At 47.2% G+C, this 26,731-nt stretch overlaps 1 protein-coding gene across 4 annotated transcripts; it reads left to right on the top strand.

The window, feature by feature from the left end:
* The first annotated feature begins 479 nt into the window (after positions 1-479).
* THRAP3 (thyroid hormone receptor associated protein 3) lies at positions 480-26,661 on the top strand. Of its 4 annotated transcripts, none has more exons than XM_066204370.1 (13): positions 480-534; positions 5,408-5,466; positions 9,554-9,636; positions 13,133-13,293; positions 16,222-17,127; positions 18,520-19,260; positions 19,810-19,982; positions 20,421-20,532; positions 20,785-20,869; positions 23,166-23,350; positions 23,941-24,133; positions 24,760-24,906; positions 25,175-26,661. In XM_066204370.1, exons 4-13 carry the CDS (start codon positions 13,157-13,159, stop codon positions 25,394-25,396), a joined length of 2,901 nt encoding a protein of 966 aa, XP_066060467.1. In that variant the 5' UTR covers positions 480-534; positions 5,408-5,466; positions 9,554-9,636; positions 13,133-13,156; the 3' UTR covers positions 25,397-26,661. The 4 variants fall into 4 exon arrangements, with proteins under 4 accessions (XP_066060467.1, XP_066060466.1, XP_066060469.1 ...); XM_066204369.1 differs by having other exon boundaries at positions 24,757-24,906; XM_066204372.1 differs by having other exon boundaries at positions 481-534; positions 24,757-24,906; positions 25,543-26,661.
* The last annotated feature ends 70 nt before the right edge of the window (positions 26,662-26,731 follow it).

Raw genomic sequence — 26,731 nt, 5'->3', positions numbered from 1 at the left:
TCTGTCCCGGCAACGGGAGGAAATCTCATGCCGGCGGCCCCGCCCGCAAGCAGGGCCCTGTCCTTTCCGTCCCAGGCCCTCAGGAGCCGCACGTGGGACAACCCGGGAGCTCGGGGCCTGCACCATTAGGGCTAGATGGGAGAGGCCCCGCGAGGCCCCGTAAGGCGCCTTCGGCGAGGGCGGCGCCGCCGCGCCCTGGCCGCCCGCATGGCGGAGGGCGGGCCGCGCCCGGCCGGGCGGACGCGCCCCGTCACCGCCCCCGCCGCCATTTCCCGCCCGCGGCCCCGCTCCCCGCCGGAAGGGCTGCATGCGCTGCCGCGCCACGGGCGGAGGCGGAAGTGACGGACAGTGCACGCGGTGCCCGCCGGGAGCCGTAGTGCGGCGGAGCGGCGGGGTTGGGTGCGAGCCGCGCGGAGCGGACTACGGCTCCCGGCGGCCCCCGCGGGAGGGCAGAGCGCGCGCGCGGGCCGGAAGTGCGTGAGGCGGAGGCGGAGGGGGCGCCTGGTGCGGAGGGGCCGCGGCGGAGCGGCGCCGGTGAGTGCGGGGGCGGGGGGGGGGCTCCGCGGCGTCCTCCGGCGCCCCGCCCGCCGCTACCGGGACCTTCCCTCACCCCTCCCTCCTCCCCGGGCCCTCCGCTGCCGCTTCGTCCCGGCTCTGCCCGCTCCCCGCTCTCACCCCTCCTGGGCCTCACCGCGGCGCCGCTCCCGCCCTTTCCCGCTGTCCCGGCCCCGCGTGGCCCCGGGCGAGGCTCGTTGGCGGCTCTCGGCACCGCTCTGGCCCGGCCCCAGCGGCGCCTCGTGGTGGGCCTGGGCCCGGTCAGGCCTTGGCGCCTCCTCGCGGCCCCGGGGCCGGTTGGGCCCGCCCGGCCCTTTCCCGGAGCCGCTGGTGTCCCGCTGTGCTCCTCGCAGACTGTTCCTGTGTCCCATTTCCCGAGATCCCTGCCCTCCGCCCGCGTCCCTCGGGTTTCCCCCCGCCGCGTCGGTCTGTCCCGGAGTTCCCACCGCGGTGTCCGGGGCTCGGGAGGCGCTGGCGGGGCCCGGCAGCTCCAGGGGCCGCAGCCGTGACCCCCCGTCCCGACCCCCGCGGGTGTGCGGCTCCCGCCCCGGCGCCCAGCACCGCCCGGTTCCCGGTGCGGCGGGAAGGATCGGGGCTTTCTCACTGCCTGCTTTAACGTGGAGTTTGGCTGAACTTCAGGCCATGTGGCAGAAGAGGCGTTGCTGTGGCTCAGGCACTCGTGTGAAACCTGAGTCTTCGTTTTCCGTGTGCTGATAAAGGCTTTTCCTGCTGGTTCGTGTTGTTTTGGGGAGATGAACGTATTTGAGGTTTCTACAAATGTGTTTTAGAGTCTGCCCAGGGTGATGGGCGCTGTGTTTCCTCCTGGATGAGTTTCTGTGTGTTTGTGTGAAAAGTGACTTGGTCAGTCTGCAATAACAGAATTCAGAGCTCCATGGAATCACCGAATCGTGAGACGATTTGGGTTGGAATGGACAATAACGCACATCCCATCCCACCCCCTGCCGTGTGCGGGGACACCTTCCCCTATCCCAGCTTGGACACTCCCAGGGATGGGGCAGCCACAGCTGCTCGGGGTAACCTCTGCCAGGGCCTCCCCACCCTCCCAGGGAGGAATTTCTCCCTGATCTTCCATCTAAACCCCCTTTCAGTGTGAAGCCATTCCCTGTGCCCTGCCACAGCATCCTCTCAGGGCCTGCCAGGGCTCGGGGACTCCCTGATTTTTATGTGTACAGTGATGTGCTGGATGCTGTGGCACAAGAACAGCTTTGTTGCTTGAAATGAACAATTTAAAGATGATCTGGGTTGTCTTGTAGCTGGTGGTGGAGGAGAAGAGCCTTTACTGCTGTGGCAGCACAGAGGCTGCGGGGTCACACCAGCAAATGGGTGTTCTCAGGCTGCTTTTCCTGGGAGCACAGTTAAATCACCCAGTTACTCTCTGGAAGGACTCTTGGGAATTCCCTCCCTCGGGGAGCCAGGGCAGATCTGTGTCGGTGCTGAGGGTCTGTGACATTCTGGGTGGGCTCCACTGTGCCCTTGGTGGGTGCCACCTGGGAGAGCTGCTCCCAGCCACTCATTCGAAAGGTGTTTCAAAGCTTTGTCTCTCAGGTTCCCTCAAAGGGAGTCAGCTGTAGGCACAGGAAAGCGAGTGCTGAGACACAGCAGTGCCTTTTCCTGGAACCTTCCATGGTTGCTCTGCTCTGGAATTTCACAGGTGCCCAGCGTGGAGTGAGGAAATGGCTGGCTTTGTGACCTCTCTTAGGAGTTGCACAATCTCACAGCAAATGAAAGGACAAAACAAGACAGTTACTGGAAAGAGCTTTTGCAAATGTACGTTTTTGCATCATAAGATTCTCTGAAGGGTTTAGGGCCTTGTGATTTTTGTTTAGCATTTCTTTGGGTGCTGCCACATATTTTTGAGGTGCATCCTTTCTTCTAGGAATTATTGCCCCTACTTCAGCAGGAACAAGTGAGAACTTGATTTGAAGAGTTTCCTCCAATGTCCTTAGTCAGCTGAAGGTTGGGAATGCTGCTCCTGAGGCAGTGCTCTGGTGTCTGTTCCACATGAGTGTGATTTGGAAATGCTACAATTTGGCCACGGGGGGTTGTAGAGTTGTGGGGTCTGAACCCTTCCCCTCCAGCTCGGGGTCCTGTCTGTGGGATGAACGAGGTGCAGGGCAGCCCCTTATCTCATTTTCACATCCTTTTTGTCCAGAGATACAAAAGGGGAACCTTTTACCTGTCAGGTTATTGCAGAAGGTGGTCAGGCATTGGAAGGGAGGGCCTGCCCAGGGATGTTTGGACTCCCCATCCCTGGAAGTGTCCAGGGAACACCTGGATGTGGCACTCCGTGCTCTGGGCTGGGTGACAAGGTGGGGATGGGTCACAGGCTGAACTCGGTGATTGTGGAGGTCTTTTCCAATGTAGATGAATCTGTAAAGAGATGACCTGGGCAGGAGGTGCCTTTCCAAGGTGCTGTGCAGAGCAGTGGTGCTCTGGCTGCAGCCCCGGGCTGTGCTGGCAGCAGCAGGTGTGAGCAGTGATGGATCCCTGCCCCTGTTCTTTGTCTGCAGGAGTCCTGCCCCTGTCTCTGCAGCGTTACACACTGGGGACTTCCTGCTGTTTTCCATCCTATTAATTCCCTGCCTGTCTGTGAGCTGTGTGTCTCTGGAAAACAGTTCTGCTGTCAGAGCTTCAGCAAGGGCTGTCTGGGAAGAGGCTTCCCTGGACACGGGGGTTTTGGACCAGCCACGTGCCCTGACCTTCACTTCCAGTTCTTTTTCATGGAAATAAGGCTTTGTCATGTGTATTGTAAATAAAATGGGTATTCTGCTGATGGAGTTATGATAATATAATATTATAATTATATAAGCAGACTATATATGTCTGCAGTTTCTTCCAGCTCCTTTAAGTCAGGAATGTGTAAAGTATTAAAGAAAATGGTCATTTGGGTCAGGCCAGGCATGTGGGCTCACGATGAGGTGTTTGAGGCCGCAGGAAAGCTGGTGAACACTTTCTGACACGGGTGTTGCTATTAGAGAACAAGAATGTTACAGTTATAAAACACCAGCATGTAGAGTAAATGACAATCCATGCACATCAGCAGATCTAAATTCGGTTTACCTGCTCCCACTTCCTCTGCTGTCAACGAAATGTTGCTTTGGGAGGCCTAGGGAGCGCTGAGCTGGACTGGATAAGCCTGAGGATGCTTTTTGTTATAAGGCCATGGTGTTCCTTAGTTGTATCCCTGAAGGAATAGAGTGGTTTTGCCAGAAGTTTGAGTATTTTTCAGCTCACTTGGCTTTGTCTTTGTGAAACGACAGTTTGTCTTGTTGGAACTCGTTAATTGTTTGAGCAGCCACAGAGCCCTTAAACTCTTTCTCCATTTCTGGAAAAGTTTACAGTGTCCTGAGCTGTTTCTGATGGCCTCATGTGCCAGGGCAGGGACGTGGGGTTTGGGTCGTGTGGTTTCCTCGGAATTACAACGATACAGGGAGTTCTTTGGTGAGGCAGGAATTACAGGATGTTTAGCCACACAGTTCAGGCCATGGGCATTGGAAGAGAGAGGAATGGTGGTGATTGCAGAAGCTGTTCTGGCTCCCTGGGAAGCTTGTGCCAGAGGATGCTGCCAGGCTGTGTGACAGCTGCTGGTGGGGCTGTGCCTGTGCCCCTTGAGCTGCCCCTGTTCCTGGACACTGTCATGTTCATGCTGGACAGGCCTGGGAACAAGGTTTAAACTGCTCTGTGGGATTCTGTAGTGGGTCCCAAGATGAAGAAGTTGTTAAATTTGGCCCTGGCAGCTCATCGGGTGCTTGGGAAGGAGCCGGTGCCATTTTGTTTCCGGATGGCAGGCTGGCTGTGTGGGGCTGGAGTCTCCTACCGTAAAGGAAACATCCTTCCCCTCCTCACAGAAACTGTGTTAGGAGAGCCTGAGCCTTGGGGGAGTCACTGCTGGGAGCTTGGAGGAGTGAAGAGTTCTGCTTAATTTAGCTTTATCATGTCAGAGCTATGAATAGTGAAATCACGGGATCACATTTCATGCCAGCTGGGAATGGTGTTTGCGCTGCCTCACTCCATGGCAACCGGAAGCTGCCAGGCCGTAAAGAAAAAAAGTGAAGCTAATGGCACACAGAGATGGCACCGGGCTTCACTGGGGGTTATTTCCCACCCCAGGAGGGGTTTCCTGTCCGTGCCCTTGTCCCTGTCACACGTGAACACAGCTTGTGCCTGTCCAGTGTGTGAGAGTGAGGCCTGTGCGCAGCTCTCGGCTCCAGCGATCCCAGAGCAAGTGCCCTGCTCACAATTTCACCTCCACAGTCGTCACCCGGCCATTTTTAGCCTGCCATGATTTACAGGGGAGGAGGGTGGGTGTGCAAACCCCAAAGAGCCCCACAGGGTGCAGAGCTGGCTGGGCCAGGCACTGCTCCTGCTGCTGCCTGGGCTCACTCCAACCTTTGGCCGAGTGAAAACAGGGCAAGGAGCCCCCCAGGAGTGTCTGCTCTGGGAGCACTGAAGGTGATGAGGGACTGTGGGGTGTCAGGCTGGAATTCAGTCCTCCAGGGGCTGAGGCTCAGCATTAATGATGTTAACTAACCTGTGCCTTAACAGGGGGCTGGACATGTGATACCAGGTGGCATCGTGTACATTGTAATTTACACCTGAAATACTGACAGTAATTGTTCCTGTGGGGCTGTGGGTGAGCTTGGTTTCCCAAGTTAAGACCTGTGTATGCACTGTCTGATTAGATGAGGTTATTTTGGTGGCCTTTTTTTTACTGGGAAACGGTGCTGGGATGAATGGCTGAAATCAGAATCCTTTTCTGTGCTGCTAAAATAAGAGGATTTGCCAGTGTCTGGTTTGGTTTAAATTTGATTTTCCTTTTTTTTTTACTTAGGTCAATCACTTCTAAAGAAGCAGTGTTTAGAACCAGATTTGATGGGACACTTGTATAAGGTATGTGAACACAGCATGGAAAATTGTTCAAATAAGCTTATTCCGTATGTACAGGATTCCTGGGGACAGGCATTTCCCTCTGTTCTGAAGTCTGGCTGAGTGTAGGGATGGCCTGGTCTGGTGCCTTGTCTTTACAATAATGCCACAATAATAATAAAAAATAAATTGAAGAACTTTAAATGTTATACCAGGTCATGGAAATCCTTTTCCTTTTTTTCCCCTGAGATACTAGGATTCCAGTTAAGGTAGAGATAAATGAAGTGCTGGCTTGAGAATATGTGAGTAGTTTTGCTTTTTTCAGCTTATAAATGAAATTTGCTGGAGTATTTGTATTTTCATAGGTTAAGTGTGTGGAGAGTTGTAATCCCTCAGGAGATTCTGTCTTGGCTGTAACTGTAGTGTGTGTTGCAGAAGAAATTCCAAAGAGCCCCAATCAAACAGTTTTTCTGTTACTTGCTGTTTATTTGGAAGCAGAACTTCCACGTTTTTTAAGTGTGCAGGAGCCTGCTGGGCTCCAGCTGGCAGACACCTGAGAGGATGGAAATGTCCTCGAGGGTGCAGTTCATCCTCCCTGTGCTGAGAACTTCACTTACACACAGGTTTGAATTCTTTGAGTTAACTGATTTGTGAATAGATTTCTTAAGGAAATTAAATTCTTGCTTCTTGTAGGAGTTCCAAAACTCCAGGCATGGATTCCCAGCCCCCCAGCAGTGTTGTCAGAGCATCAGTTTGTATCCAAAGCTGCTCACAACAGCAGGGCTGTGCTGTGAGAAAGCCACCAATTTGGGGAAAGACCTGATCTTTCTTATTTTCCCAAGCTATGTAAATTTGGAAGGAAAAAGCTGATGAAATAGGTTTTTCCTTTTTTTTTTTTTTTTTTTTTTCTTTTTAAATTATGGATGTTTTCTCCTGTGTTTAACACAACTTCCAGCCACCCAACTTCTGTCACAAAAACACCCAGATTTCTAATCAGCTTTTTCTTGGATTGGTTCCTTGAGCTCCTTGTCACTGAACTGTCTGAATAACAACATATGATTTTTTAAGCTCAAACTTTTGTAAAATAGTGTCTCTCTCAAGTAGCCAGCTTCAGAAAAGTCACTGACTGGGGTTTGTAGCTGGTCAAATTATTTGGAAAGGGATTGTTCAGCACTACAATCTGCAGAATCAGTCCTTTCCAGAAGAACCTGTAAATACTCTTCCAGCCATTGCATAGAACCTGCTTCTAATTACCTGAACCCAGGGCTGGAGCTCAGGGTTAAACTTCTTTAGGGATTAGTTTAATGGTGTGAAAACCCAAATGTCCTTGAAGGAAAATCTTAATTTTGAAAGCACGTGGACTAGAGAGAAATTGAAACTGCTGCTGATAAACTTGTGTTTCTCTTGCTCTGGCAGAATAATTCTGGATGTTTTCCCCCAAGTGTGTTTAGCACATGTTAGAGTAGAACACTGTTTTGTGGTTGGGTTTTTGGTCATTTTTTTTAGCGGTGTTGTCTGGGACATTTTTTGCTAAGGTCGGTAGGTGTAGTTGTAGCTTTAGTTAATGTGTGTCATAAATCTTCTGAAAACACACTGGCATTGGATCTGGGAAGAGAAATCATTCTGCTTTTTGTCCCCCCAATGAAATTTGATTAGAATTAACATTTTAATTTGCTCCTCCCTGGCTGGCTGCAGGAACTGTGCACGTGGCTCTTGCCCTCAAGTGTATATGATATCAAGAACATACTGAAGGTTTGCTCTTGCACCAGAAATTAGCTTAAAAAGGAAGAATCCAGTTGAAAGTGAGGTGTTAAGAGTTGGGTTTTGAGCTAACAAAGATGAGTCTGCTCTCTGCACTTGCTGCTGCACTTCAGGGATGTGGGGAGAGCTGGAGCTCTTTATAAGCTTATTTTTGCAGTGATCGTTGTTGCCTCATTACACACAGCATACTTTGTAAGGTGTTTTGTGGGATTATTCCTTTTTTTCAGAATGAGCTAATCTTGTTTGGGTTTTGGGGTTTGGGATTAGGAATTGTAGAGCTGGCAGAAGGAGAATTAATTTTTTTTTCTTCCCTGATAATGAAGGGTGTTGAGCAAATGAAGGAGCAGTTCAGCTGTTCCTCCCGAGCTGAATGTCTGTGCTGGTGACACCAAATGGATGCCAAGAGGCTCGGGCAGAAATGTGCTCTCTAATGAGGTGCCACCTCATTTCCTTTGGGCCTCACAGCAAAATGAACCACAACAGCTTCACTCAAATGCTGGCCAGTAAAAAGCAAATTTTTGTTTGCCTACAGCACTTCTAGAGAGCTCTCTACAAATGCTTTTACAAAGCATTTAATATTTATGAGCTGAGTGTTTGCAAACACCGTGTGATAAACGGAAACCACTGTGAGGAATCTCACCACGCTGTGCTTGTGTCTGAGGCATGTACACAAGCCGTGTCACTCGTTTCCAGGTGTTTTGGAGTTTATGCTCAGGTATGAACACAAACAGCTGCCTTGGCAGGGAGGTGGATGCTGCATTTCCCTCTCCAAGCTGGCCAAGTGTGGTGCAGGATCCTCAGTGACACCTGGGGATAGAGTGGGCTCAGCTGGAGCTTGTGCCAGCTGGCTGCTCTGGGCAGGGCTGTTCTGCAGCAGCTGGGGAAGGGCTGAAATCCCAACGTGTGCTGCCTGAAAGACCTCAAACAAAGGGCTGGAAGATGGAAAGAGTCACAAAGTAATGCAGGCCAGTTGGAAACAGGGAAGAAATTCCTGGAGAAAAGCTTTTTGACAACCAGCAATGTTTTTCATTTGACCCATGACTTGGCACGTGGAAATGTTCTTTACAGTGTTCTGGAATAAGAGACTCCTAGACTATGATTTCCACTTCAGCAGTGAGCGTTGAGCACGTTTCCCAATTTCCTTTTGCTATCTGGAAGAAAGGTTTGCTACTCCTCCCTGTTGTGCATTGACTTGGTCCTTTTTCTGTAGTAGTGCTTTAAACACAAGAATAGTATTTTTCTCCAAAAGGGAATCCAGATTCTGCTCTGGATGACACCTCTGTGTGTGGGATTGTACCAAAACTTGGTGGTAACAATGGTGTTTGGGAAATAGGCAAAAAAACCCCACAAAGCCAAAGTGTTCTGTCAGAAAGCCAGAAATAATGGGTGTGGCAAACTCACTCTGCCACTTTGAAAGGCTGGTAGTCAAAGGTGTTTGTAAGATATAAGTTGAGATTTCTTTTTATGGACTTTTAGACTAATGGACAAGACAACAGTAAAAATAATAAAATCAGGTCTGTGGCATGTTGTTCTTTGTGGCTTTTTCCCAAGATTGGTAAGCAGGGTTTAAAAATCACTGAACTTTACAACACCACCTTCCCTCTTGGGTGAGAACAGGAGTTAGTCACCAGTTCAGAGAAAGGTTTCAGGACTACGTGAAAACTGTGCTTGTTCAGTGAAGTAAGGACAAGAAATTAATATCTTTAAACAAGTCTATTTTATGGCTGAACACAGAGTCAGTGACATTCTTGCTATTAGATCAGAGGTTTAATAACATGGAGTAATTTCTGAGGTTGTGTTTACTGTTGTTTTCTCTTCTAAAACCTCCACCCCTCCAGCAGTGCATGGAAGGATTCTGAAATGTAACTGTAGACCTGTCAGAAAAGCTCCCAGTGGACTGGTGGCTCCCTTGGATGACGGCGATATGCTGATGGATGAATTGTCAGGAAAAGAATTGTTTCAGTTGGCTTGTGGATTCCTTTAACAAAATGGGAAAATCCTTAGTCCTGAGCCCAGTAAGACCATTCAAATGGGCTGAGAGAAATGACTCCAGCACGGCTGTACAGGTGCACTGACAGATGTGTGTCCCAGCAGGTGGGATGGGGCAGGGGAGGTGGAGCAAAGAAGGAAGAAGACTTAAAAATTTTGAAAGCATGAACGGTCATTTTAAAATCTACATTTTCCATGAAAGTCTGTGAAAAAATTCCTGGTCAGCTGTGATGTGTGTGCTCTCAGAAACACTGGGGATCTGATGAACGTTTTGGGTGCAGCAGGAGCTTAGGGCAGCCAGTTCACTTCTGGTGGCAGTACAGCAATGCGTGTACAAAGGTGTATTTTCTTCTCATTTCAGGTTTTCTTCCTGATTTCATAATTGACAAAGCTGAGACGGTGAAATCTGACAGAGGGGTGCAAGGTGTGAGCCTGCTCAAGCAGGTAGGCATAGCAAATAAAATATTCACAAGAGGTAAAACTGCCTGTCTTGGGATTTGTAATAGACCTTCTTATATCCCTTCTCTTCTGGGCGTGCTGCAAGTTAGACTGATGGTAAAATTCTGCTTTCATTGATAATATTTCTGTGCAAAAAATACGGAGCAGGTTTAGAAGAAAAAAATCAGCTGTGTGTCTTGGAATGTTTGGGCTTGTCTTCCCAAGTAGCGGCAAAATACAAGGGTAGAGTAGAGCAGTTTAGTGAAAAGAATCCTACATGTCCTGGAAGAAGTGGTACCTATTTTTGTTTTTTAATGCTATATTGAGTAATCTTTGGATTTACGCCCTGGTGATTTTTGGGAGAAGAGCACTGCTTCCCTCAGATACCATAACTGCCCAGATCATTAAATGTCACACTGATCTAAGTGTTAAATCCCAGATTGTGCCGTGTGCCCTCCTCCAGCTTTTGTTCTTTGCTTCAGCATTGCAGTGACAGTCAGCGGCCTTAAAAGTTTTCCTTAACTATTGTGAGCACTTAAATTCCAAAGCTGTGGAAGCTCTTGGAAGTGCATAGCTGAGATAGACTCTCAATGGTGACCTTTTTTTATTGCTGCAGAATGGAGTAGAGTTGTGCTTCTCTTTTGGGTTCTGTCAGGAGGTAAAACATTAACTTTCCTGCCGCTGTTTCATGACATTAGTTTGCCTTCTGGGCAAAGTCCATCATGGTGCTTTAATGGGAGCATTTGCTCCTCTATTGTTTCCATCAGTGGTTTGCTGGATTGCCCTGAGGATTTGGGAATGGAGAAGGCAAAGTTTGCTCTATACAGTGTGGTTTTATGACAGATGAACGAGCTGTCAGGTGTCTGTTTCCCAGGGGGATGATGCCTTACCAGAACTTCTAAACTCAACACACAGATCACATCCAAAGACAGCAGATGTTTTTGGATGGGAGACTACACTCCTTGGGAAGATCTGCTGGACAGCTTAGAACTGGGCCTGCAGAAGAAACAAACCAAAAAACAAAAGTTGAAAATCCCTGGCAGTGCTTCCAGCAGGACATCCTTTCCCAGGTGCAGGAGGAGCCAGTGTTGGGGGGTTCTGGGGCTGTAGGAAGGACATGGGACTCTGGGTCCTCATAGTACTGTGAAAATGTTTCTGCTTGCAGTCCCTGCTCAGGGCCAGACGCAGCATCTCCGGGAGCTGTGTGCCCTGGGCACAGCTCTGTGGGCTGGGGAAAAACAGGAATGGCAGGGGGAAAATGGGAATGGGAGGTCAGCAACTGCTGCTGTTCTCAGGATTTGCCTTTGCTTCACTTATAGCCACCTCTTCATTTAAATAATATAAAATCCTTTTAATAAGAACAGATGCTTTCAGAGCAGAGTATTTTGCTGAACATATTTTATCTGAGTCACTCGTTCTTAAAACTAAATGTGTATCACGGTAAGTTTACAACTGCAGTTAACTCAGGGGAGCTGACGTGACTCCAGTGTGCGGTTTGTTTAACCTTTTGAGTGCTGATAGAGCATAGCAACTCTGTTTCTATCCTAGTAGGAGTTACTTCATGTGTTAGGAATGAATCGACTTTAAAGTGTTGGCAGAGATAAAGAATTTAAGATGTGAGCGTTTGGCACACGTTGCACACACCAGGGTGATTTGGCTGGGAAGTGCTGTAGATCAAAGTGAAAGGCAAAAACTATTAAACAGATCAAAGAGGTATTTTTAAAATCTATTTTGGGGTCTTCTTGGGATTTCCTGAGAGTTGGTGCCACATCTTCTGTATCTTGCAGTAGTTCCTGTTATCATTTCTTTCTTCTCCTCTTCCATGTTTTGGTTTCCGATGCTCAGCATTGGATTGTTGTGGGCAGCAGAGTAGGAAGTGTTGCAGGGAGTGGTTCAACAGACATATTCAGTGAATTAAAAGGAAATACTTAAAAATTATCTTTCACACATTCTTTCCCTGAAAAACGACCAAACACAAGTACAAACTTTGGTTCTCAGTGGCTGTGTCTTTTGATTTTCATCCCTGGGGCAACAGGGAATAAAACAACATCTGTCATTTCCAGAGCAGGAACACCAATTCTGTTATTTCTTCTGCAAGCTTTCTGATATGGAATATATTCAAATACTTCAGTTGAATTGATCTAACATCTTTAGTATAGTTAAAGGGAAGAACAGGAGCATGTAATGTGATTTTTTTTAAAATAAAAGGCAACTTCCCATTTCTAGAAAGTCCCAGCTCTGGTGATGAACCACCACCCACTCTCCCAGCAGCTGCTTCTGTACCGGGCATTGTGTTTTTCCTGAAAGTGCCCTGACAGAAGTTGAAGCCTTTGGTAACCATATATGTAATTTTGGAGAGCCACTGGAAGTGAAGGCATTGCAAGTCAGTCCTCTGGAATTTCCTTAAAATGGATATAACAGCAGCAGCAGCCGCACTTGATCAGTTGTGTTTGTGTACCTGAATGTCTCTATTTTTAATCAGTGGGTAAAAAAAAGATTAACTTTGTACTAACACAGTTCCTTTTTACTAACATAGTTCCTTTTTATTTCTGGCTCTTTTTCATTGGTCATTTTAGGTGGGAAGGAATGATAACTTTTTGATAACTTTTCAAATATGCAGTTAATGCAGATTTTGCTCATTGGTAATGGAGACCAGATCAGGGAGCGTGTAACTGAAAGATTTGTGTGGTCAGACTATTCCCTGAATCATCTTCTGAGGGACTTTCTAGCCTTTACCTGGATACATGCCTGAAAATAGCCCAGGTAATTCATAATTATGGCTATTTTGAGTCATTCAGTGCTACAGTGTAATCTCTTCTGTCTCTGAATATTTGGAAGGACATCTGATTTATTTTGGCTGCAACAGAACTCCTGGCTGGGTGATCCAGGCTGGTGACTGATCACAGCAACTGCAGGAACTGCCCAAGCAGAGAGGACAGGATTGAACCTGAGCAGAGCTGTGCAAATAGGGTCACATTCCTGTGTCTTGGAGTATCAGCTCTTTTTGATTGCCTCTGAAAGTTTAAATAAAAGTTTACGGGGTGGGTTTTTTTGATGGTAAGCCTTTTCTTTTCTTCCCTCTCCTTTAAGGCAGTGGCAGCTGGCTGCACAGACAGGGATGTGGCTGCAAGTACATGGAATTTTCACTTCCACGGACTAGTTTGCCTCTAGAGGTGTACTTGCCTCAGCCAGCAGTGTGGCCCTGCCTCTTCCCAGGTTTGCAATAACTTGGTGCCTTCAACTGTCACACTCTCATTTTTGATTACTCTGGGTTTAGAGCCTTTTATTCTTTTTGCAGTTTTCCTCTTTAGACTGAAATGAACCTTCTATTCTGAGCCCAGCCCCATTCATCTGTTCCTAGCAGGCACTTCAAACATTCCTATTTCCAGCCTTATCAAGCTCCACGTCCCTGGAGTCTGTCAGCCTGCCAGGTGCTGCCTGTCCTCTCCTACCAGCCACATGCCTCATTTCTCAAATACTTCTATTTCCCTGTTTCCCTCAGGTGCACTGACAGGTGCTTGCAAGGATGTCTAAAACTAACAAATCCAAGTCGGGATCCCGTTCCTCCCGCTCGAGGTCTGGATCAAGGTCCCGTTCCCGTTCCTTCTCCAAGTCCCGCTCCCGGTCCCGCTCCATCTCACGGTCAAGGAAACGCAGACTGAGGTGAGTGTGTGCAGCCAAAGGGTGGAATGGGGCTTTTCCTCCCTTGCAGGTGGTTTGTCACTTAGCTCCTTTCCAGGGGAAAGCTTTGATTAGATCCCAAGACAGATAACGTCCCGTGTCTCGGGCAGTTTCCTGTCAACCTGTGCTGTTTGTGTTTTCAGTCACTTCGGAAAATAAATTGTGAATAAATAAATTAGGAGAGTATGATGTTTGTCAGCACAATCAAGATCTTTCTTTTGAGACTTTGGCTTTTTTAAGGAGGCTTTAATGTAATGGATCTCAGACTCAAGGGGTCTTTGCAGATATCATGTGCTTTTCCCCTCTTGAGAAGTGATTTCAAGCAAGTTTTGATATTAATTTTAGACACTGCTGTGAAAGGTGGGGACAATTCTTGGTATTGCCTTGCCCCTCCCCGTGGCATGCAGGAGCCACGTAACAGGGAAGATCCTCCTGCAGGGATAAAGTGGATAAAATTTAATTTTCCTGCAGTTAATTTTAAGAAATGATTAATGTGTGTAATAGTTGTTCCTGTCTCCCTGACTTGCTTTTGAGCCAGCCAGTTACAGGCTTGTGTCTTCACTGGATGTCAGTTTTTTCCTTTTCTCTTGGCTAAGCATTCTGCATCTGGCAAAGCCATTGCAGTTGGACGGGGTGTAATGGTGTTCTCCTGCCTTTTCACTCATATGAATACCACGTATTCTGAAAACCACTGGGCTCTGAACACGTGCAAGTGTTAACAGTTAGAGATTTTAAAAATACAGAAGCTCTAATGAGTGTACAGTTAGAGAAAGAAGGACATGACAAAACTAAATTAGAGGCGGAGACTTGAGTCCAACCAAGCCCTTTGCAGGAGGAAACTGGAATGCTGGAAGATCCGTGCTCATTTGGGAAAATCTCCCAGCTGTGAAGGAACTTTGGCAGTTGAGAAAAAGGCACCCTGTGCTAACATGATTGCTTCCTCTGTGCTGCTGCTGAAGCTACTTTTGCTTTATAAATAACTCCTGTTAAAAAAAAAAAAAAAAAGGAGTCTGAATGGAGGGGGTCAGCCCAGCCCAGTCCCCCTGCCTGGCCTTGGGATGTGCTCTAAGGTAGGTCTGGTGGGATCTCAGCATAAAAGGCTGTTGCTGTGTCCTTCAGGAGGCACCACAAATTGTTTTATTCTTCTTCTGGAAGGTTTGCTGTTTCTTCTAAGTTACAGTGCTGTGTTGGAGTCTGCCTAATATCTTCTGCTTTCTTTATGACTTTATTTCTCACTTCTTGTAAATGCTGGGGATTTAGCCCTGGAGCAGTGCAGTGCCAACAGTTCTGGGGGCTGGCAGAGTTGGGGGAATTATCACTTTTGGTGTTTCTTTTCCTGCATAACTTTTGCTGTATTTTTCTAAAGAGATTTTTGGTAAATAGTCTCTGCAACTTTTGGAGTGAAATCTTCCTGCTGCAGCTTCTCTAAAGCACTAGAACAGATTTTGGAAGCGTCGTACGACAGGTCCTTGCTGATAATTGATCACAGATGCAGCAGTTTTCTGAAAATTGAGCATCTGTGTTCCTCATGCCTTGGACTAGAGCTTGTTAAAACTGGTCCTTGTCTCCTGCCTCTGCTTTTCCTTCTGGTTGCTTGTGTTTGAATGAAGAAGTGTCTCAGATAAGTTTTTTGGTTGTTTGAAGGATTGAAAAATCTGTTAAAATGGTCATTAAGCTGTTTGTTAGCAATGACTGGAGTATGAATAAGAGTTTCCTGCTTAACTGTGACCTGTTTGGTAGGAGGAAGAAATGAAAACAGACCTAAGGTTTCGTCTCTGGCTGCACATGTGTGCTAACTGTGTAGGAATTCCAGCAGCAGGTTGTTCTCCCTTGATTCTGGGGGTTTGGAATGTGAGAGGTGAGGAGCAGCACTGAGATCTGTGTGAGGAAGTTCATGTCCGTTGGAGTACGACCAACGTGTGTGTCAGAGCCAGAGCTCGGAATGCAAGAAAGGGCTGTGGAAACTCTTCCAATGAATGTTATTTGCTAAAATTCCAGTCGGAAAAAATCTCTTTTCTTTTTCAACTTCCGAGTTTGGCCAGTCATTCCCGTAGCTCTGGAATCTGAGCTACAGTGGGACCTTTAAACAGTTACGCAACCGCAGCAGTTTTATGGAGGAGGCTGTTGGGACAATTAGCCTCTGGAATCCGCGTTTTTCCAGGGTTTATGCCTTCCTAGATTCGGATTTTGTGGATGCGGGTGGCGGCGTCCACAGCGGCACCTGGTGGCTCCCGGCGGAGGTGTCACAGTGCTGTCCCTGCTCTGGAACTCCATGGGATGGAGCCATGGGATGGAGCCATGGGATGCACCTTTGGGAGCTTGAACCCATAGGGCAGCGTGCCCATCACCCCACTGCTGCCCTGCTGCTCTTGGGGTGTAGCCATTTATTGAACTTGCCTGACAAAGAAGTGAGGTTTCATCTGGGTTATCAGAATTTTAAAGTGCATCTGAAGCTGGGACAAGAGAGGGAAGTTTGGGGTCTGTTGCAATAACAGTAGTGTGATTTGCATTAAAAGTACTTCTTTGTGGGTGAGGTATAACCGTGACCTTGAGCTGTTAAGGGCTGCATGCTTGCGACCTGTCACTTTTTCTGAAGCTGGATAGCAGCCGTTTTCATCCCAGCAAAACAGAGAGCAGTGTGTGCCTGTCATGGTCTCTGCAATAATCCTGAAATCAAATATTTGACTGTATCACGGGTAAAAGTTATTTCCACTGCAGTTTATTCACAGCAAAGTGTAATACCTCAATCAGGTAAGGGTAAACCAAAGAAATTACTTTTAAAAGCATAGAAATTAGTTTTTCAAAGTCTTTTTTAAATAAAAAGTTGTGGCAGAAGAATAAAGTCTAAATACAAATGTTCGAAAGAAACTATAACATAAAACATTTGTGTAATTTTTTTTTTTTCATCAGTTCTAGGTCTCGTTCAAGATCCTATTCTCCATCTCACAACAGAGAAAGGAACCACCCAAGAGTCTATCAGAACCGTGATTTCAGAGGCCATAACAGAGGATACCGGAGACCGTATTATTTCCGTGGGCGAAACCGGGGGTTTTACCCCTGGGGCCAGTACAACCGAGGAGGGTATGGGAATTACAGATCCAACTGGCAAAACTACCGCCAGGCCTACAGCCCTCGCAGGGGGAGGTCACGCTCCCGCTCGCCCAAGAGAAGGTCTCCTTCCCCACGGTCCAGAAGTCATTCCAGGAATTCTGATAAATCATCTTCCGACCGGTCAAGGAGGTCTTCCTCTTCCCGCTCCTCCTCGAATCATAGTCGAGTCGAGTCTTCCAAGCGTAAATCTGGAAAGGAGAAGAAATCATCCTCCAAGGATGCCCGGGCGTCCCAGGCTGCGGGAGATAACCAAGGAGACGAGTCTAAGGAGCAGCAGTTTTCAGGAGCGGGGGCTCAAGATACCAAGGCATCCGAGGGGTCAAAACCATGGCAAGATGTGAGCAGCTATGGCACGGGCTCCACATCCAGAGGGTCGGTGTCGGAGCTGAGCCCCCGGGAGCGCAGCCCTGCCCTCAAGAGCCCGCTGCAGTCGGTGGTGGTGCGGCGGCGCTCGCCGCGGCCCAGCCCCGTGCAAAAGTCGAGCCCGCCGCGCTCCAGCCCGTCCCCGATGGGCTCTGCCGCCCAGAGCGGCTCCACGTCCTTCCAGGGGGGCTCCCACCAGAGCCCCTTCGAGCACGGCTCGGCAGGAATGAGCCCCACCAGAAAGAGCCCGGTGTGCAAAAGCCCCACACCCGTCAGTTCGCTGTATGGTGCCGCTCCGAAGGAGGAGGGCACAGCTCCCGGGGGAGGAGCCTTCTCCAAGAGGCAAGTGATGTGTTTTGTGGTGCTGGGTTATTTTTGGGGGGTTACTTTTGAGGAGCCAGCTGCACGTGTGGATGCTCCCTGTGAGCGGGGCGAGGGGCTGGGGCAGGCTCCAGATGGGAAGCTGTGCCAGCACACTGCCAGCTCTGGGCCTAGTCCTTTCTGAATTATGGAAAAAAACACAGCCCAGAGTTGTAGGAAGTTGGAATTGGTTTTTCAGCTTGGATAGTTCTAAAGATTGTATATATTCCCTGCAAAAGTGTTCATAGCCCATGAACATTTGAAGTGAAGATTGCCCAAGGAGGTTTCTTGGCAGCTGGAAGCTCACATTTCCCAGTTACGAATGTGTTGGTTATAGACATTTTTAGTGTTGCCTTCTGGAATTGTTAGGTACCGTAAATTAGAAGAAATTAATTAAATCCTACTGCATATCCTGCTGCAAGCAGCCTGAGGCAGATGCAGCTGCATCTTGTGCCTGTGTGTGTGGGTAGGATGAGAAACTAAAGCACCAGATACATCTCTAAAATGAAGACAGCCTTCCATGCAGAAGGCATCTGCTTCCATCATTCTCTTGATTAGTCCACTGCAGATTGTGCCCAAAGGAGACACTTTGTTTTAAAAGATACAGCACCGTTCACAAGTGCTTTCAAGTCTTTATTGTTTTTAAAAATGGTTTCATCTGATTCTATATTAAGCATGTCTGAAATGTAAAAAGGGAAAAAAAATCCTGTGACTTTTTGGGCTTTCCGAAGCACTGAGCTGCTGTCTGTGGGCTTTCCTGCTGTCCCACAGAGCCAGGGGTTTGATTTGTGAACACCCTAAAACTGTTCAGATGCTATAAACCAGCTGAATTGTTTTCACCAGAAGTGTTTTATCTCTCCCAGCAGCATATTCTCCTCTGTTAACCTGTTTGCTTTTATTTGTGTTTGCAGTCTGTCATGAAATATTTAGCTTACCTATGAAACTTGCATCCCAAATTTGAAGTAGCTTTTGAGGCTTTTATTTCCAGTGTGTTGTTTAAAGCAGAACAGCCCAATTTGAAAGGTTTGATGTGTTGTTCTCCTGAACCAGGTTTGTAAGTAAATAAACCAAGTGGGTAAGATGTTCCTCTTTTCCTTCCAATGCATCTGTGGGTCAGCTGGGTTTGATTTGTCCTTGAGCCTCATTCCATCAGTTCTGCATATCCATCTCCTTGTACATCTGCTGAATTTAGTGAGAACAAAAGTCTGAACTCAGGCGGAGTAATCTGTTTGACGTTTTAATTATGTTAGGGCCTAGAGGCAGTTTTCAGTACATGCATAGCTTGGTGTTCTCTGAAGTTTGACTCTTTGAAATGAAGAATTGATCTCCTTGAGCTCTAATAAGAAACCTCCTGTAATGTCTGTTTGTGATCAGGTACCTGGAAGAGCAGAAGGCTGAGAATGGCAAAGACAAAGACCAGAAAGTAACAAATGCTGAGAAAGAAAAAAGTAAAGAAAAAGGGAATTTCTCTGAGTTGGGATCAACAGATGGAAAGGCAAAATCTGACTCGTATGGATCGAAAGCTGACTCGGAGAAGGGATACCGCGGCAGCCAGTCGCCCAAGCGCTACAAGTTCAGGGATGACTTTGACAAGCTCAAGGTCCCGGAGTTCCACAAGGAAGGTCATTATGGGAAAGATGAAACAGATGAGCAGGACAAGAAAGACAAGGCAAAAAGCCGGAAAGATTCGGAATTTGATGACGAGCCCAAATTTATGTCTAAAGTTGTAGCGACTTCAAGTAAAAGTCAAGAAGAGGATAGGTCAGGAAAATGGGAAGGTGTGGTGTTCCTGCCACCTGGAAAAGAGAAGCAAAGGAAATCTGATGAAATGGAGGAGGAAAGCTATTCTGAAAGATCCAAAAAAGAAGAGAGACAAGGATCCAAGAGATCTGAATCTGGTCACAGAGGTTTTGTACCTGAAAAGAATTTTAGAGTGACCACTTACAAGTCAAGCCAGGAAAAAAGCTCTTCCCCTCCACCAAGGAAGGCTTCTGAGGTGAAGGAGAAGCCAGGCTCCAAAGTAGAGGGGCTGACTCCTGGCAAATCCTCCTTTTCCATTACTCGTGAGGCCCAGGTCAATATTCGAATGGATTCCTTTGATGAGGATCTTGCACGGTAAGGACCTGCCAGCTTTTGAGTAGTCTCAGTAGTGATGTTTTTTCCTGTTTCTCTTCCTGAGATCCCCATGTGCTTGCCAAGTGTGAGGAAGGCTAAGCAATATTGCATCACAATTTGTGGTTTTGGGAGCTACAGATTAACTTCTTCCTAACCTTTGCTATGACTTGATGTAAGATTAGTTTAGGATGCACCAGGCTCTGGGAAGAGCCCCAGATGGAGTCAGGTACTCAGTGGCTTCTGGCTGAGGAAATCCGAGTTGTGCTGGGGAACTCCTGTGCTGCTTGAATCCATTTGATTCTCTGCCATGTGTTTTACTGCTCTTACTCTCCATGCAGCATTAGAATAGTGACCTGAATTATCACAGTAACCTGGAACAGTGTGTTTAGGGATGTTTAAAGGAGCTCCTTGCTCACACTTTTGAGTATTTGTGGGTGCCTCCCTGCTAACAACATAAACCATCAGTGAGCTCCCAGCTCCTGCAGAATTAGACACCTTAAATTGCTCCCCTTCACCTCATTCTTCTGTCATGGGCTCTTCTTTTTCCAGTCCCAGTGGCATATTGGCTCAGGAGCGGAAGCTCTGCCGGGATCTCGTGCACAGCAACAAGAAGGAGCAGGAATTCCGCTCCATTTTCCATCACATCCAGTCGGCTCAGTCACAGCGAAGCCCTTCTGAACTGTTTGCCCAGCACATAGTGACTATAGTCCATCATGTAAGAGGTGAGTCAGGAGTCTGTGTGACCTCAGGAAAGGTTCATTCCTCCCTTGCCCAAATAAGTGGGGTTTGTGCTATCAAAATGCCTGGAGATGTTTTCCAGCAGATGATTCCACAGATGAGAGCAGCAGCGTGATCACGATCATCTTTATTTACATAAATACTCTTCTGTACAGGCAGAAGGTGTTCTTGTTTTTACCTGAGAAATATTCGGAGTCTGGGACTTGAGTTCTGATGAATTTGTCACTTGCTCGAAGAAATGGTGTTCATTTCACTGAAACACCAAAAATTGAAACTGCAGTTTGTCAGCAGCATTAGAGCTCATCCCCCTGGTGCTTCACTAACTTGCACCTGGATTTTGACAAGCTGTGGGATGGGTGGGCTTTGTCTTTTTACAAAACTGGCACTAATACTTTGGTATTGTTTGTCCAAACCCCTGACAGAGCATCACTTTGGGTCTTCAGCAATGACACTGAATGAACGCTTTACCAAATATCTAAAGAAAGGAATGGAACAAGATGCAGCTAAAAACAAAAAGAGCCCTGAAATCCACAGGTTGGTGCCATTAGACACTGTTCTTAACATTGCAAAAGTATTCCAGATTTCATTTCTTAAACTCTGGAATAATTCCAGAATAATTCAGGTATATAACTAGCTTCAGCAAAAAAAAAAACAAAAAAAGGGGAAAAATATGGGGAGTTTTAAATACCTGTGGAAATACTGGCGTGCTTTAAAGGACATTTGAGCTAAAATCTTCAGGTTCTTCTTATAAGCAAGATTATATCTGTACATTTTTTTTTTCTTTAGGAGGATAGATATATCTCCCAGTACTTTTAGAAAACATGGATTCTCTCAAGAGGAATCGAAAAGCTCCAGAGATCCTGGCTTCAAGGTGAACTGTTACTCTGATTAGTTTAATTCAACAAAATGAGTGCATTGGGCATGAACTTAACAGTGATGTTCTTGTTTAAATTACTCTCTACTTAAGTTTGTGTTTTTCTTTTAAGGATGGGCATAATTCTAAAAATGAACTACAAAGGGTTAATTTTTATTAAAAATGTATCAACAACCTTTGTGAAGTGGTTAGACTATGGTAAATGACCCCAAAGTCAATTGAGGTGAGCTTGAGAAAAAAGAGAGGATTTTTGGAACAAGTGCCCATGATGAGAGAAGAGACTTTTTGTGATATTTTTCTGCTTGTAAGTATGATTAACTCCATTGTTACGTGCAATTTTGCCAACCATGTTTTCAAAGACATGCATGTCAAAAAGAGGAAAGTAAAACTAAATGCTGAGCTAAAGCAGATACACTATTAAGCAGATGATAAATTTTGTTCTAACAACTGACTGTGCCATTTCTGTTGATTGCTGTTACTTTAACATTCAGCACTTGTCTTAGATCCAGAGCATTTGGGATTGAGTGTTTTAGCTTTGCTGAGTAGATGAATGTTAAGCCATTGCACTCACTGTAAACAATCATAAAAGAGGCTTAACGTAAAATGTTTGAGATTTTAACCTTTGTTTATTCACCTTCATACATATTTACATTGAAGAGATTTTAACCAGTCCTGCTGAAACCTTACTTGTTTCATATTTGTTTTCGATTTTTTCCAAACACACTTGTGGCTTGACATGGACGATGGTGAGATGGATTTGATGGGCCTGAACTCTGAGCATCAGCTTGGCAGAGTGTGTTATAAACGTGGTTTCCAAACAGCTCGCCAGCCCTCCGTGAAACAGACGTGCCCTCCCAAACCCAAATAGGTGTTTGCTGTGCCACATAAGGGAGCTGCTGCCGATTTTGTCACTTATCTGTCATCCATCGTGTTGGGAGCAGTTTTATTCTCAGAGTAGAAATTAAAGCTCTTTGCCTGGGGAAAGTAGAAGAGCAAAATACCAAAACAAAATGCCTGCTCTCACTCCTGCGTTATTTGACATATTTATTTAAACAAAAAAGTGGTTAGAAACTCATGTAAGTAAAAAATTTAACAGCTAGAGAATTACTAATCCTTTTGTATTTAATTGAAGACGATTAATTTGATGTATATTGCATATCAAGTTGTACAGTTCCCAGGATGAGTGTTGTGTAAATGCAGTAGCAATGGCTGAGGCTGGGTGTTGATACCAACGTGGTGTAAGGCTTCTTGCAGCCCTACTGCTGCCTCGTTGCCTGTTTGTCAAACCACAGCCACTGTCACTTTGGGCAGGCAGCAGAATCTCATTCAGGTGCCACAGGGCTCAAAGGAGGCGCAGGGAAAACAACTGCTCCTTTCCCAGAGAAACTCCTAATCCCTTCTTGATGTACCAATTTAAATACAGCTCAGAGCAAGCACTACCAGGTGTCTTTTATGTTTGTTTTTAATTAGCAATGTAAATTCAGTTTTAATTTTCCATGCAGCTGGTGGGTTTTTGCTCTGTGAGACACCAGCTTGCTTTAGCAGACTTGGCAGGACTGTGGGAGACGCACACAGTGTGTCTGTGGGGCTTTGTGGCACCTGTCACACGGTGCCCTCCTGCCCAGGGGAAGGAGCCATAGGTGACATCTGCACCAAGTAAACCTTCCTGACAGATGTAGTAATGCCTCCCTATCCATGGGATGTTGGCCTTCTCCCAGACCCCTTGGATGCTGCCTTTCACTTGCCTCCTCCTGCCCCTTGGATCACTAATCTTGGGTAGCTCCAAGCAGCAAAGAGCTTTTGCTTCTCCCAGAGTGTCACTTCTAGACCTGGGGATTAAAATCCCTCTGGCCCCTGCCCAGGTGAGACTGTCAGCAGCACCTCAGGTGCCCCCATGGGCCATCAGAGAGCTCTGCCACACTGTGCTTGTGATCCATAATCAACTGGATGGGATTCCCCAGTTGTTCACATCCTTGCTGGCTGTGGTGTTCAATTAGTGTCAGCTTCCATGTCTCCCTCCCTTCTACCAGACTGTTTATTTTAATGGTGTTTAAAGAGGAGATTGAAAGTTTAAAAAGCAGTGATTTTAAGTGTAGGAAAATTGAATTCTGGCAAAGGCAGACTTACTTTAGTAGCATATTATTTGACATCTTAAAGTGGAATATTCGTTAGTGCTCAGTTAAACTCCAGTTCTCCAGAAGTCTGTGCAGTCAGTAGCAAAGTAAATGGTGCTGAGCTGGGGCACTGCAGACCTTGTGTTCAACTCTGCCCTCCCTCTCCCCTGCATTTGTAGGCTGAAGGGAAATATAAGGACGACCCTGTTGATCTGCGCCTTGATATTGAACGCCGTAAAAAACATAAGGAAAGAGATCTTAAACGCGATAAATCCAGGGAGTCGGTGGACTCGAGAGATTCAAGTCACTCAAGGGAAAGATCAACTGAGAAAACGGAGAAAAGTCACAAAGGCTCAAAGAAAAAGTATGTAGGAAACCCAGTAGCCATTTCCTTGTGCCTCTCGTGTCTCTGCTGCTCAGGTTGGAGATGACACCGTGTACAACAGTTGTGCACGCAGTTGTGCACCTGTGACATAACTCCTCCAGTGGCCTGAGCAAAACCCTCTGCGTGTGGTCTCGCTATCATTGTATCTCTCAGAGACACTAAATAATTGTAAAAGGTAGATGGGAAAGCTCCATGTGTCGGGATGGGTGAGTCACTTTTCCTTCTTGTTCCTGTTGTGTCAGAGAGAAACAGCCATGTTAAGATGACTTGGCTTTGATGTTCATTTAATCCCTATTAGCTTAATTTTGACTGAAACTCCATGGATGCATGCTAAGCTGAGAGCAGATGTTGTAAATGCCTTAGGAAGAATCAACAAGTTCCTTCTGGAGAGATCTTGAGCCCTGTGTTAGAGCCTGAGCTCTTACTGTGGCTTTTCCTCTTGTAGTAGGAAAAGGAGAGCATGGCATTGATAAGAGAGTGATAATGAAGTGGTTTTGTATCAGATGGGTCACAGCTGAGTTCCTAACGCTGTTGTGTCCCCCTCCCCTCCGTTCCCATCACTGGAACAGGAAACACCGACGGGTGCGTGAGAGATCCAGGTCCAGCTCATCGTCCTCGTGGTCCTCTCATTCAGTCAAGGCAGAGGAGTATCCCGAGGAGACTGAGGAGAGGGAGGAGAGCTCCACGGGCTTTGACAAGTCCCGGCTTGGGACTAAGGAATTCACTGGTCCAAATGAGAGAGGAAGAGCGAGAGGAACCTTTGTAAGTGTTCTCCACCCCTGCCGCAGATGTTCTCCACCTGTGCCCTGAGGGTTGATTCTCAGAGTGGGCAGGAAGTGGCTGTTGTGTGTTGCTCATTTAAAGCTGCCCTGGAGGAGAAGCCCCCAGGGTGATGAGCTCTAGTGGAATCACTCCAGGTCTGGGGCATGAACCAGGCTACTGGGGGTGTGCTGTGGGCAGCAAACTTCAGATGGGAGGAGCAGAACAAAGCCTGGAAGCTTCTGTGCATTAGTGACGCTGAGCGTCCCAATGGGCACACGTGTGCTTCCATTGGGATTTGGCCACGCTCAGGTTTGCAGTCCATGTACAGAGGGGTCTCACCTGCATGGGGTTTGCCCTGGAAGTGCCTCTACGTGATCTTCTTCAGCTTTACAGGAAGTGTGATGTGCTGTGTCATCAGATGAACTAAAAACCCAAAACCACAAGTGCAGGGAGTGGTGCAGCCACGCTAAAGCTGTCCTCTTGCTTTAGTGTTAGGTTTTAAAGATGTTTTGGATGGTCGGAGAAGGGATGTAGGATATCTTGGGAGCTCTGGAAGCTGGCTGGGGTGGGAGGATACTGCCTCTGCAGCTGTTCTATTTTTCCCCTTTGTGTTGCCGTTGCAGCAGTTCAGAGCTCGAGGGAGAGGATGGGGCAGAGGCAACTTTTCAGGCAACAACAACAGCAACAGCGGCGGCAACAACGACTTCCAGAAGCGCAGCAGAGAGGAGGAGTGGGACCCCGAGTACACGCCTAAGAGCAAGAAATACTACTTGGTACGTACCTGGGTGCTGAGACACGCGTGTGCTCCAGGTGTGTCGGGTCTCAGGTGCTTTAGAGGTGAAAGCACCCGCTGTCACTGACACACCAGGTAAGGCTTCGGGTGACACTTCACGGGAAGCTGCCGGCTCGTGCCTAAAGAGAGCTTGTTCCTGCTCCCTGTAGAGTGGTTCCCATTAAGTGGATCCCCCAAGGGCGGTCGCAGAGGCGCGGTGCAGGGCGGTGCCAGCCTGTCTCACCTGCTGTCCTTGGCTTCCCGTGCAGCACGACGACCGCGAGGGCGAGGGCACGGACAAGTGGGTGAACAGGGGCCGCGGCCGTGGCGCCTTCCCCCGGGGAAGAGGCCGCTTCATGTTCCGCAAGTCCAGCACCAGCCCCAAGTGGGCTCATGACAAGTTCAGTGGGGAAGAGGGAGAAATCGAAGACGACGAAAGCGGAACGGAAAACCGGGAGGAAAAGGACGCCCTGCAGACGACGGCCGAGTAGCCGCGGGGTCCGCGCGGTTCTGGGAGCCCTGGCAGGAGGGGAGGGGTCAGGCTGGTGCTGGGGTGTCAGGGTGATCCCCACGTGCTGAGCAGAGCCCTGGAGAGCAGCTCGGAAACCATCCCGACGTTATTTAACTGCATTTCCAGAGTTCAGCCTCCCCAAGCACGGACTGGGACTGATCCATCATTTACGCTCGGATCCACTCCTGGAGTTTCTCTTCCCAAAGACTTCCCTTCTGGACTGGATACGGTCAAGCACTGGGTGAGACCCCAGATTTTTCCCTTCTCTGTGACCTTATGGATGGTCGGTTATTTTTTGGTAACAGGCTTTGAGGACGATGTGGTTTTAGTTTGTGCCCACCTGACCCCACCTGTCCTGACGTTTTGTTTCTCTTTTATAATTTGACCCAGTGACAGTCGGGGTTCACTCGCCCGCTCAAATTTTCCTCCCATATTGTGTATTCAATTTTCTAAATTCTGCTTATTTTAGGCCTTTACATACGTAGTAGCATCAATTCAGAGATAATTTTGGAAACTATTTTTGGTTCTTATAAATAAAAAAAACAATGAAGCATGTGAGTAAACATCTAAATGTTCACTTGTTGGGACCAAACTGCTATGACTTCTTTTTTTTTTTAACTTTTTTTTATGTAACAGTTGAGTTTAGGGCCTTTTAAAAATGATTGTTTTCCTTTTATGTTGGAAGTTAACAAAATTAGCATGGTTTAAAAGAGAAAAAAAAAAATACACCCTACTCCTGGCCACTGTTTGTGTTCAGTTATTAGGCCTGGTGTGTGCTGGACCCCAAACTGCTTGTAGCATTTGTGTCTCCTCCCTGCAGCTGGTTGTGACCTGAGTGCCCTTTCCAAGGTGACACAGTTTTCTAAGGAATTTCCGAATTCTTCTTGGGGAAAAAAATAAATGGAGATGAGAATTTTTCAATATTTTTTATTAATCTTTTTATAAAACCAAAAGGCAGATTCCTCCTGAGCTGGTTGAGGACGGCCCTTAGGATGCATTTCTTTTTATCTTCTACTTTCAAGATATTCTGGAGCAGTTTGTGGAGGGTTCCCGGCCAGGTTCTGAGCCTGGGCGGGGAGGCACAGCCGTGCCCCTGCTCCCCTTGTCCCTCTCCCCAGGATTGCTGTGCTGTTCCCCACACACCAGCTAGAGTTTGGTTTGTTTTGACTTGAACAGTTCCTGTTTAGCAAAGCCCCGAAGTTTGTTTATGCAAATAAAATACAATAAAATAAGTCGTAGGTGTAACTCTGCTTGGTTTGTGTCCTGAGTTGCCTACGGGAGCCTGAAAAGGACTAAGTGCCTGGAGCAACAGGGG

Source organism: Chamaea fasciata, unplaced genomic scaffold (assembly GCF_029207755.1).
Source record: "Chamaea fasciata isolate MVZ Bird 193981 ecotype frontalis unplaced genomic scaffold, bChaFas1.0.hap1 SCAF_26, whole genome shotgun sequence".
Classification (NCBI taxonomy): Eukaryota; Metazoa; Chordata; class Aves; order Passeriformes; family Sylviidae; genus Chamaea; species Chamaea fasciata.
Note: the sequence above shows the minus strand (reverse complement) of the source record. Positions and strands in the feature narration are given on the sequence as shown.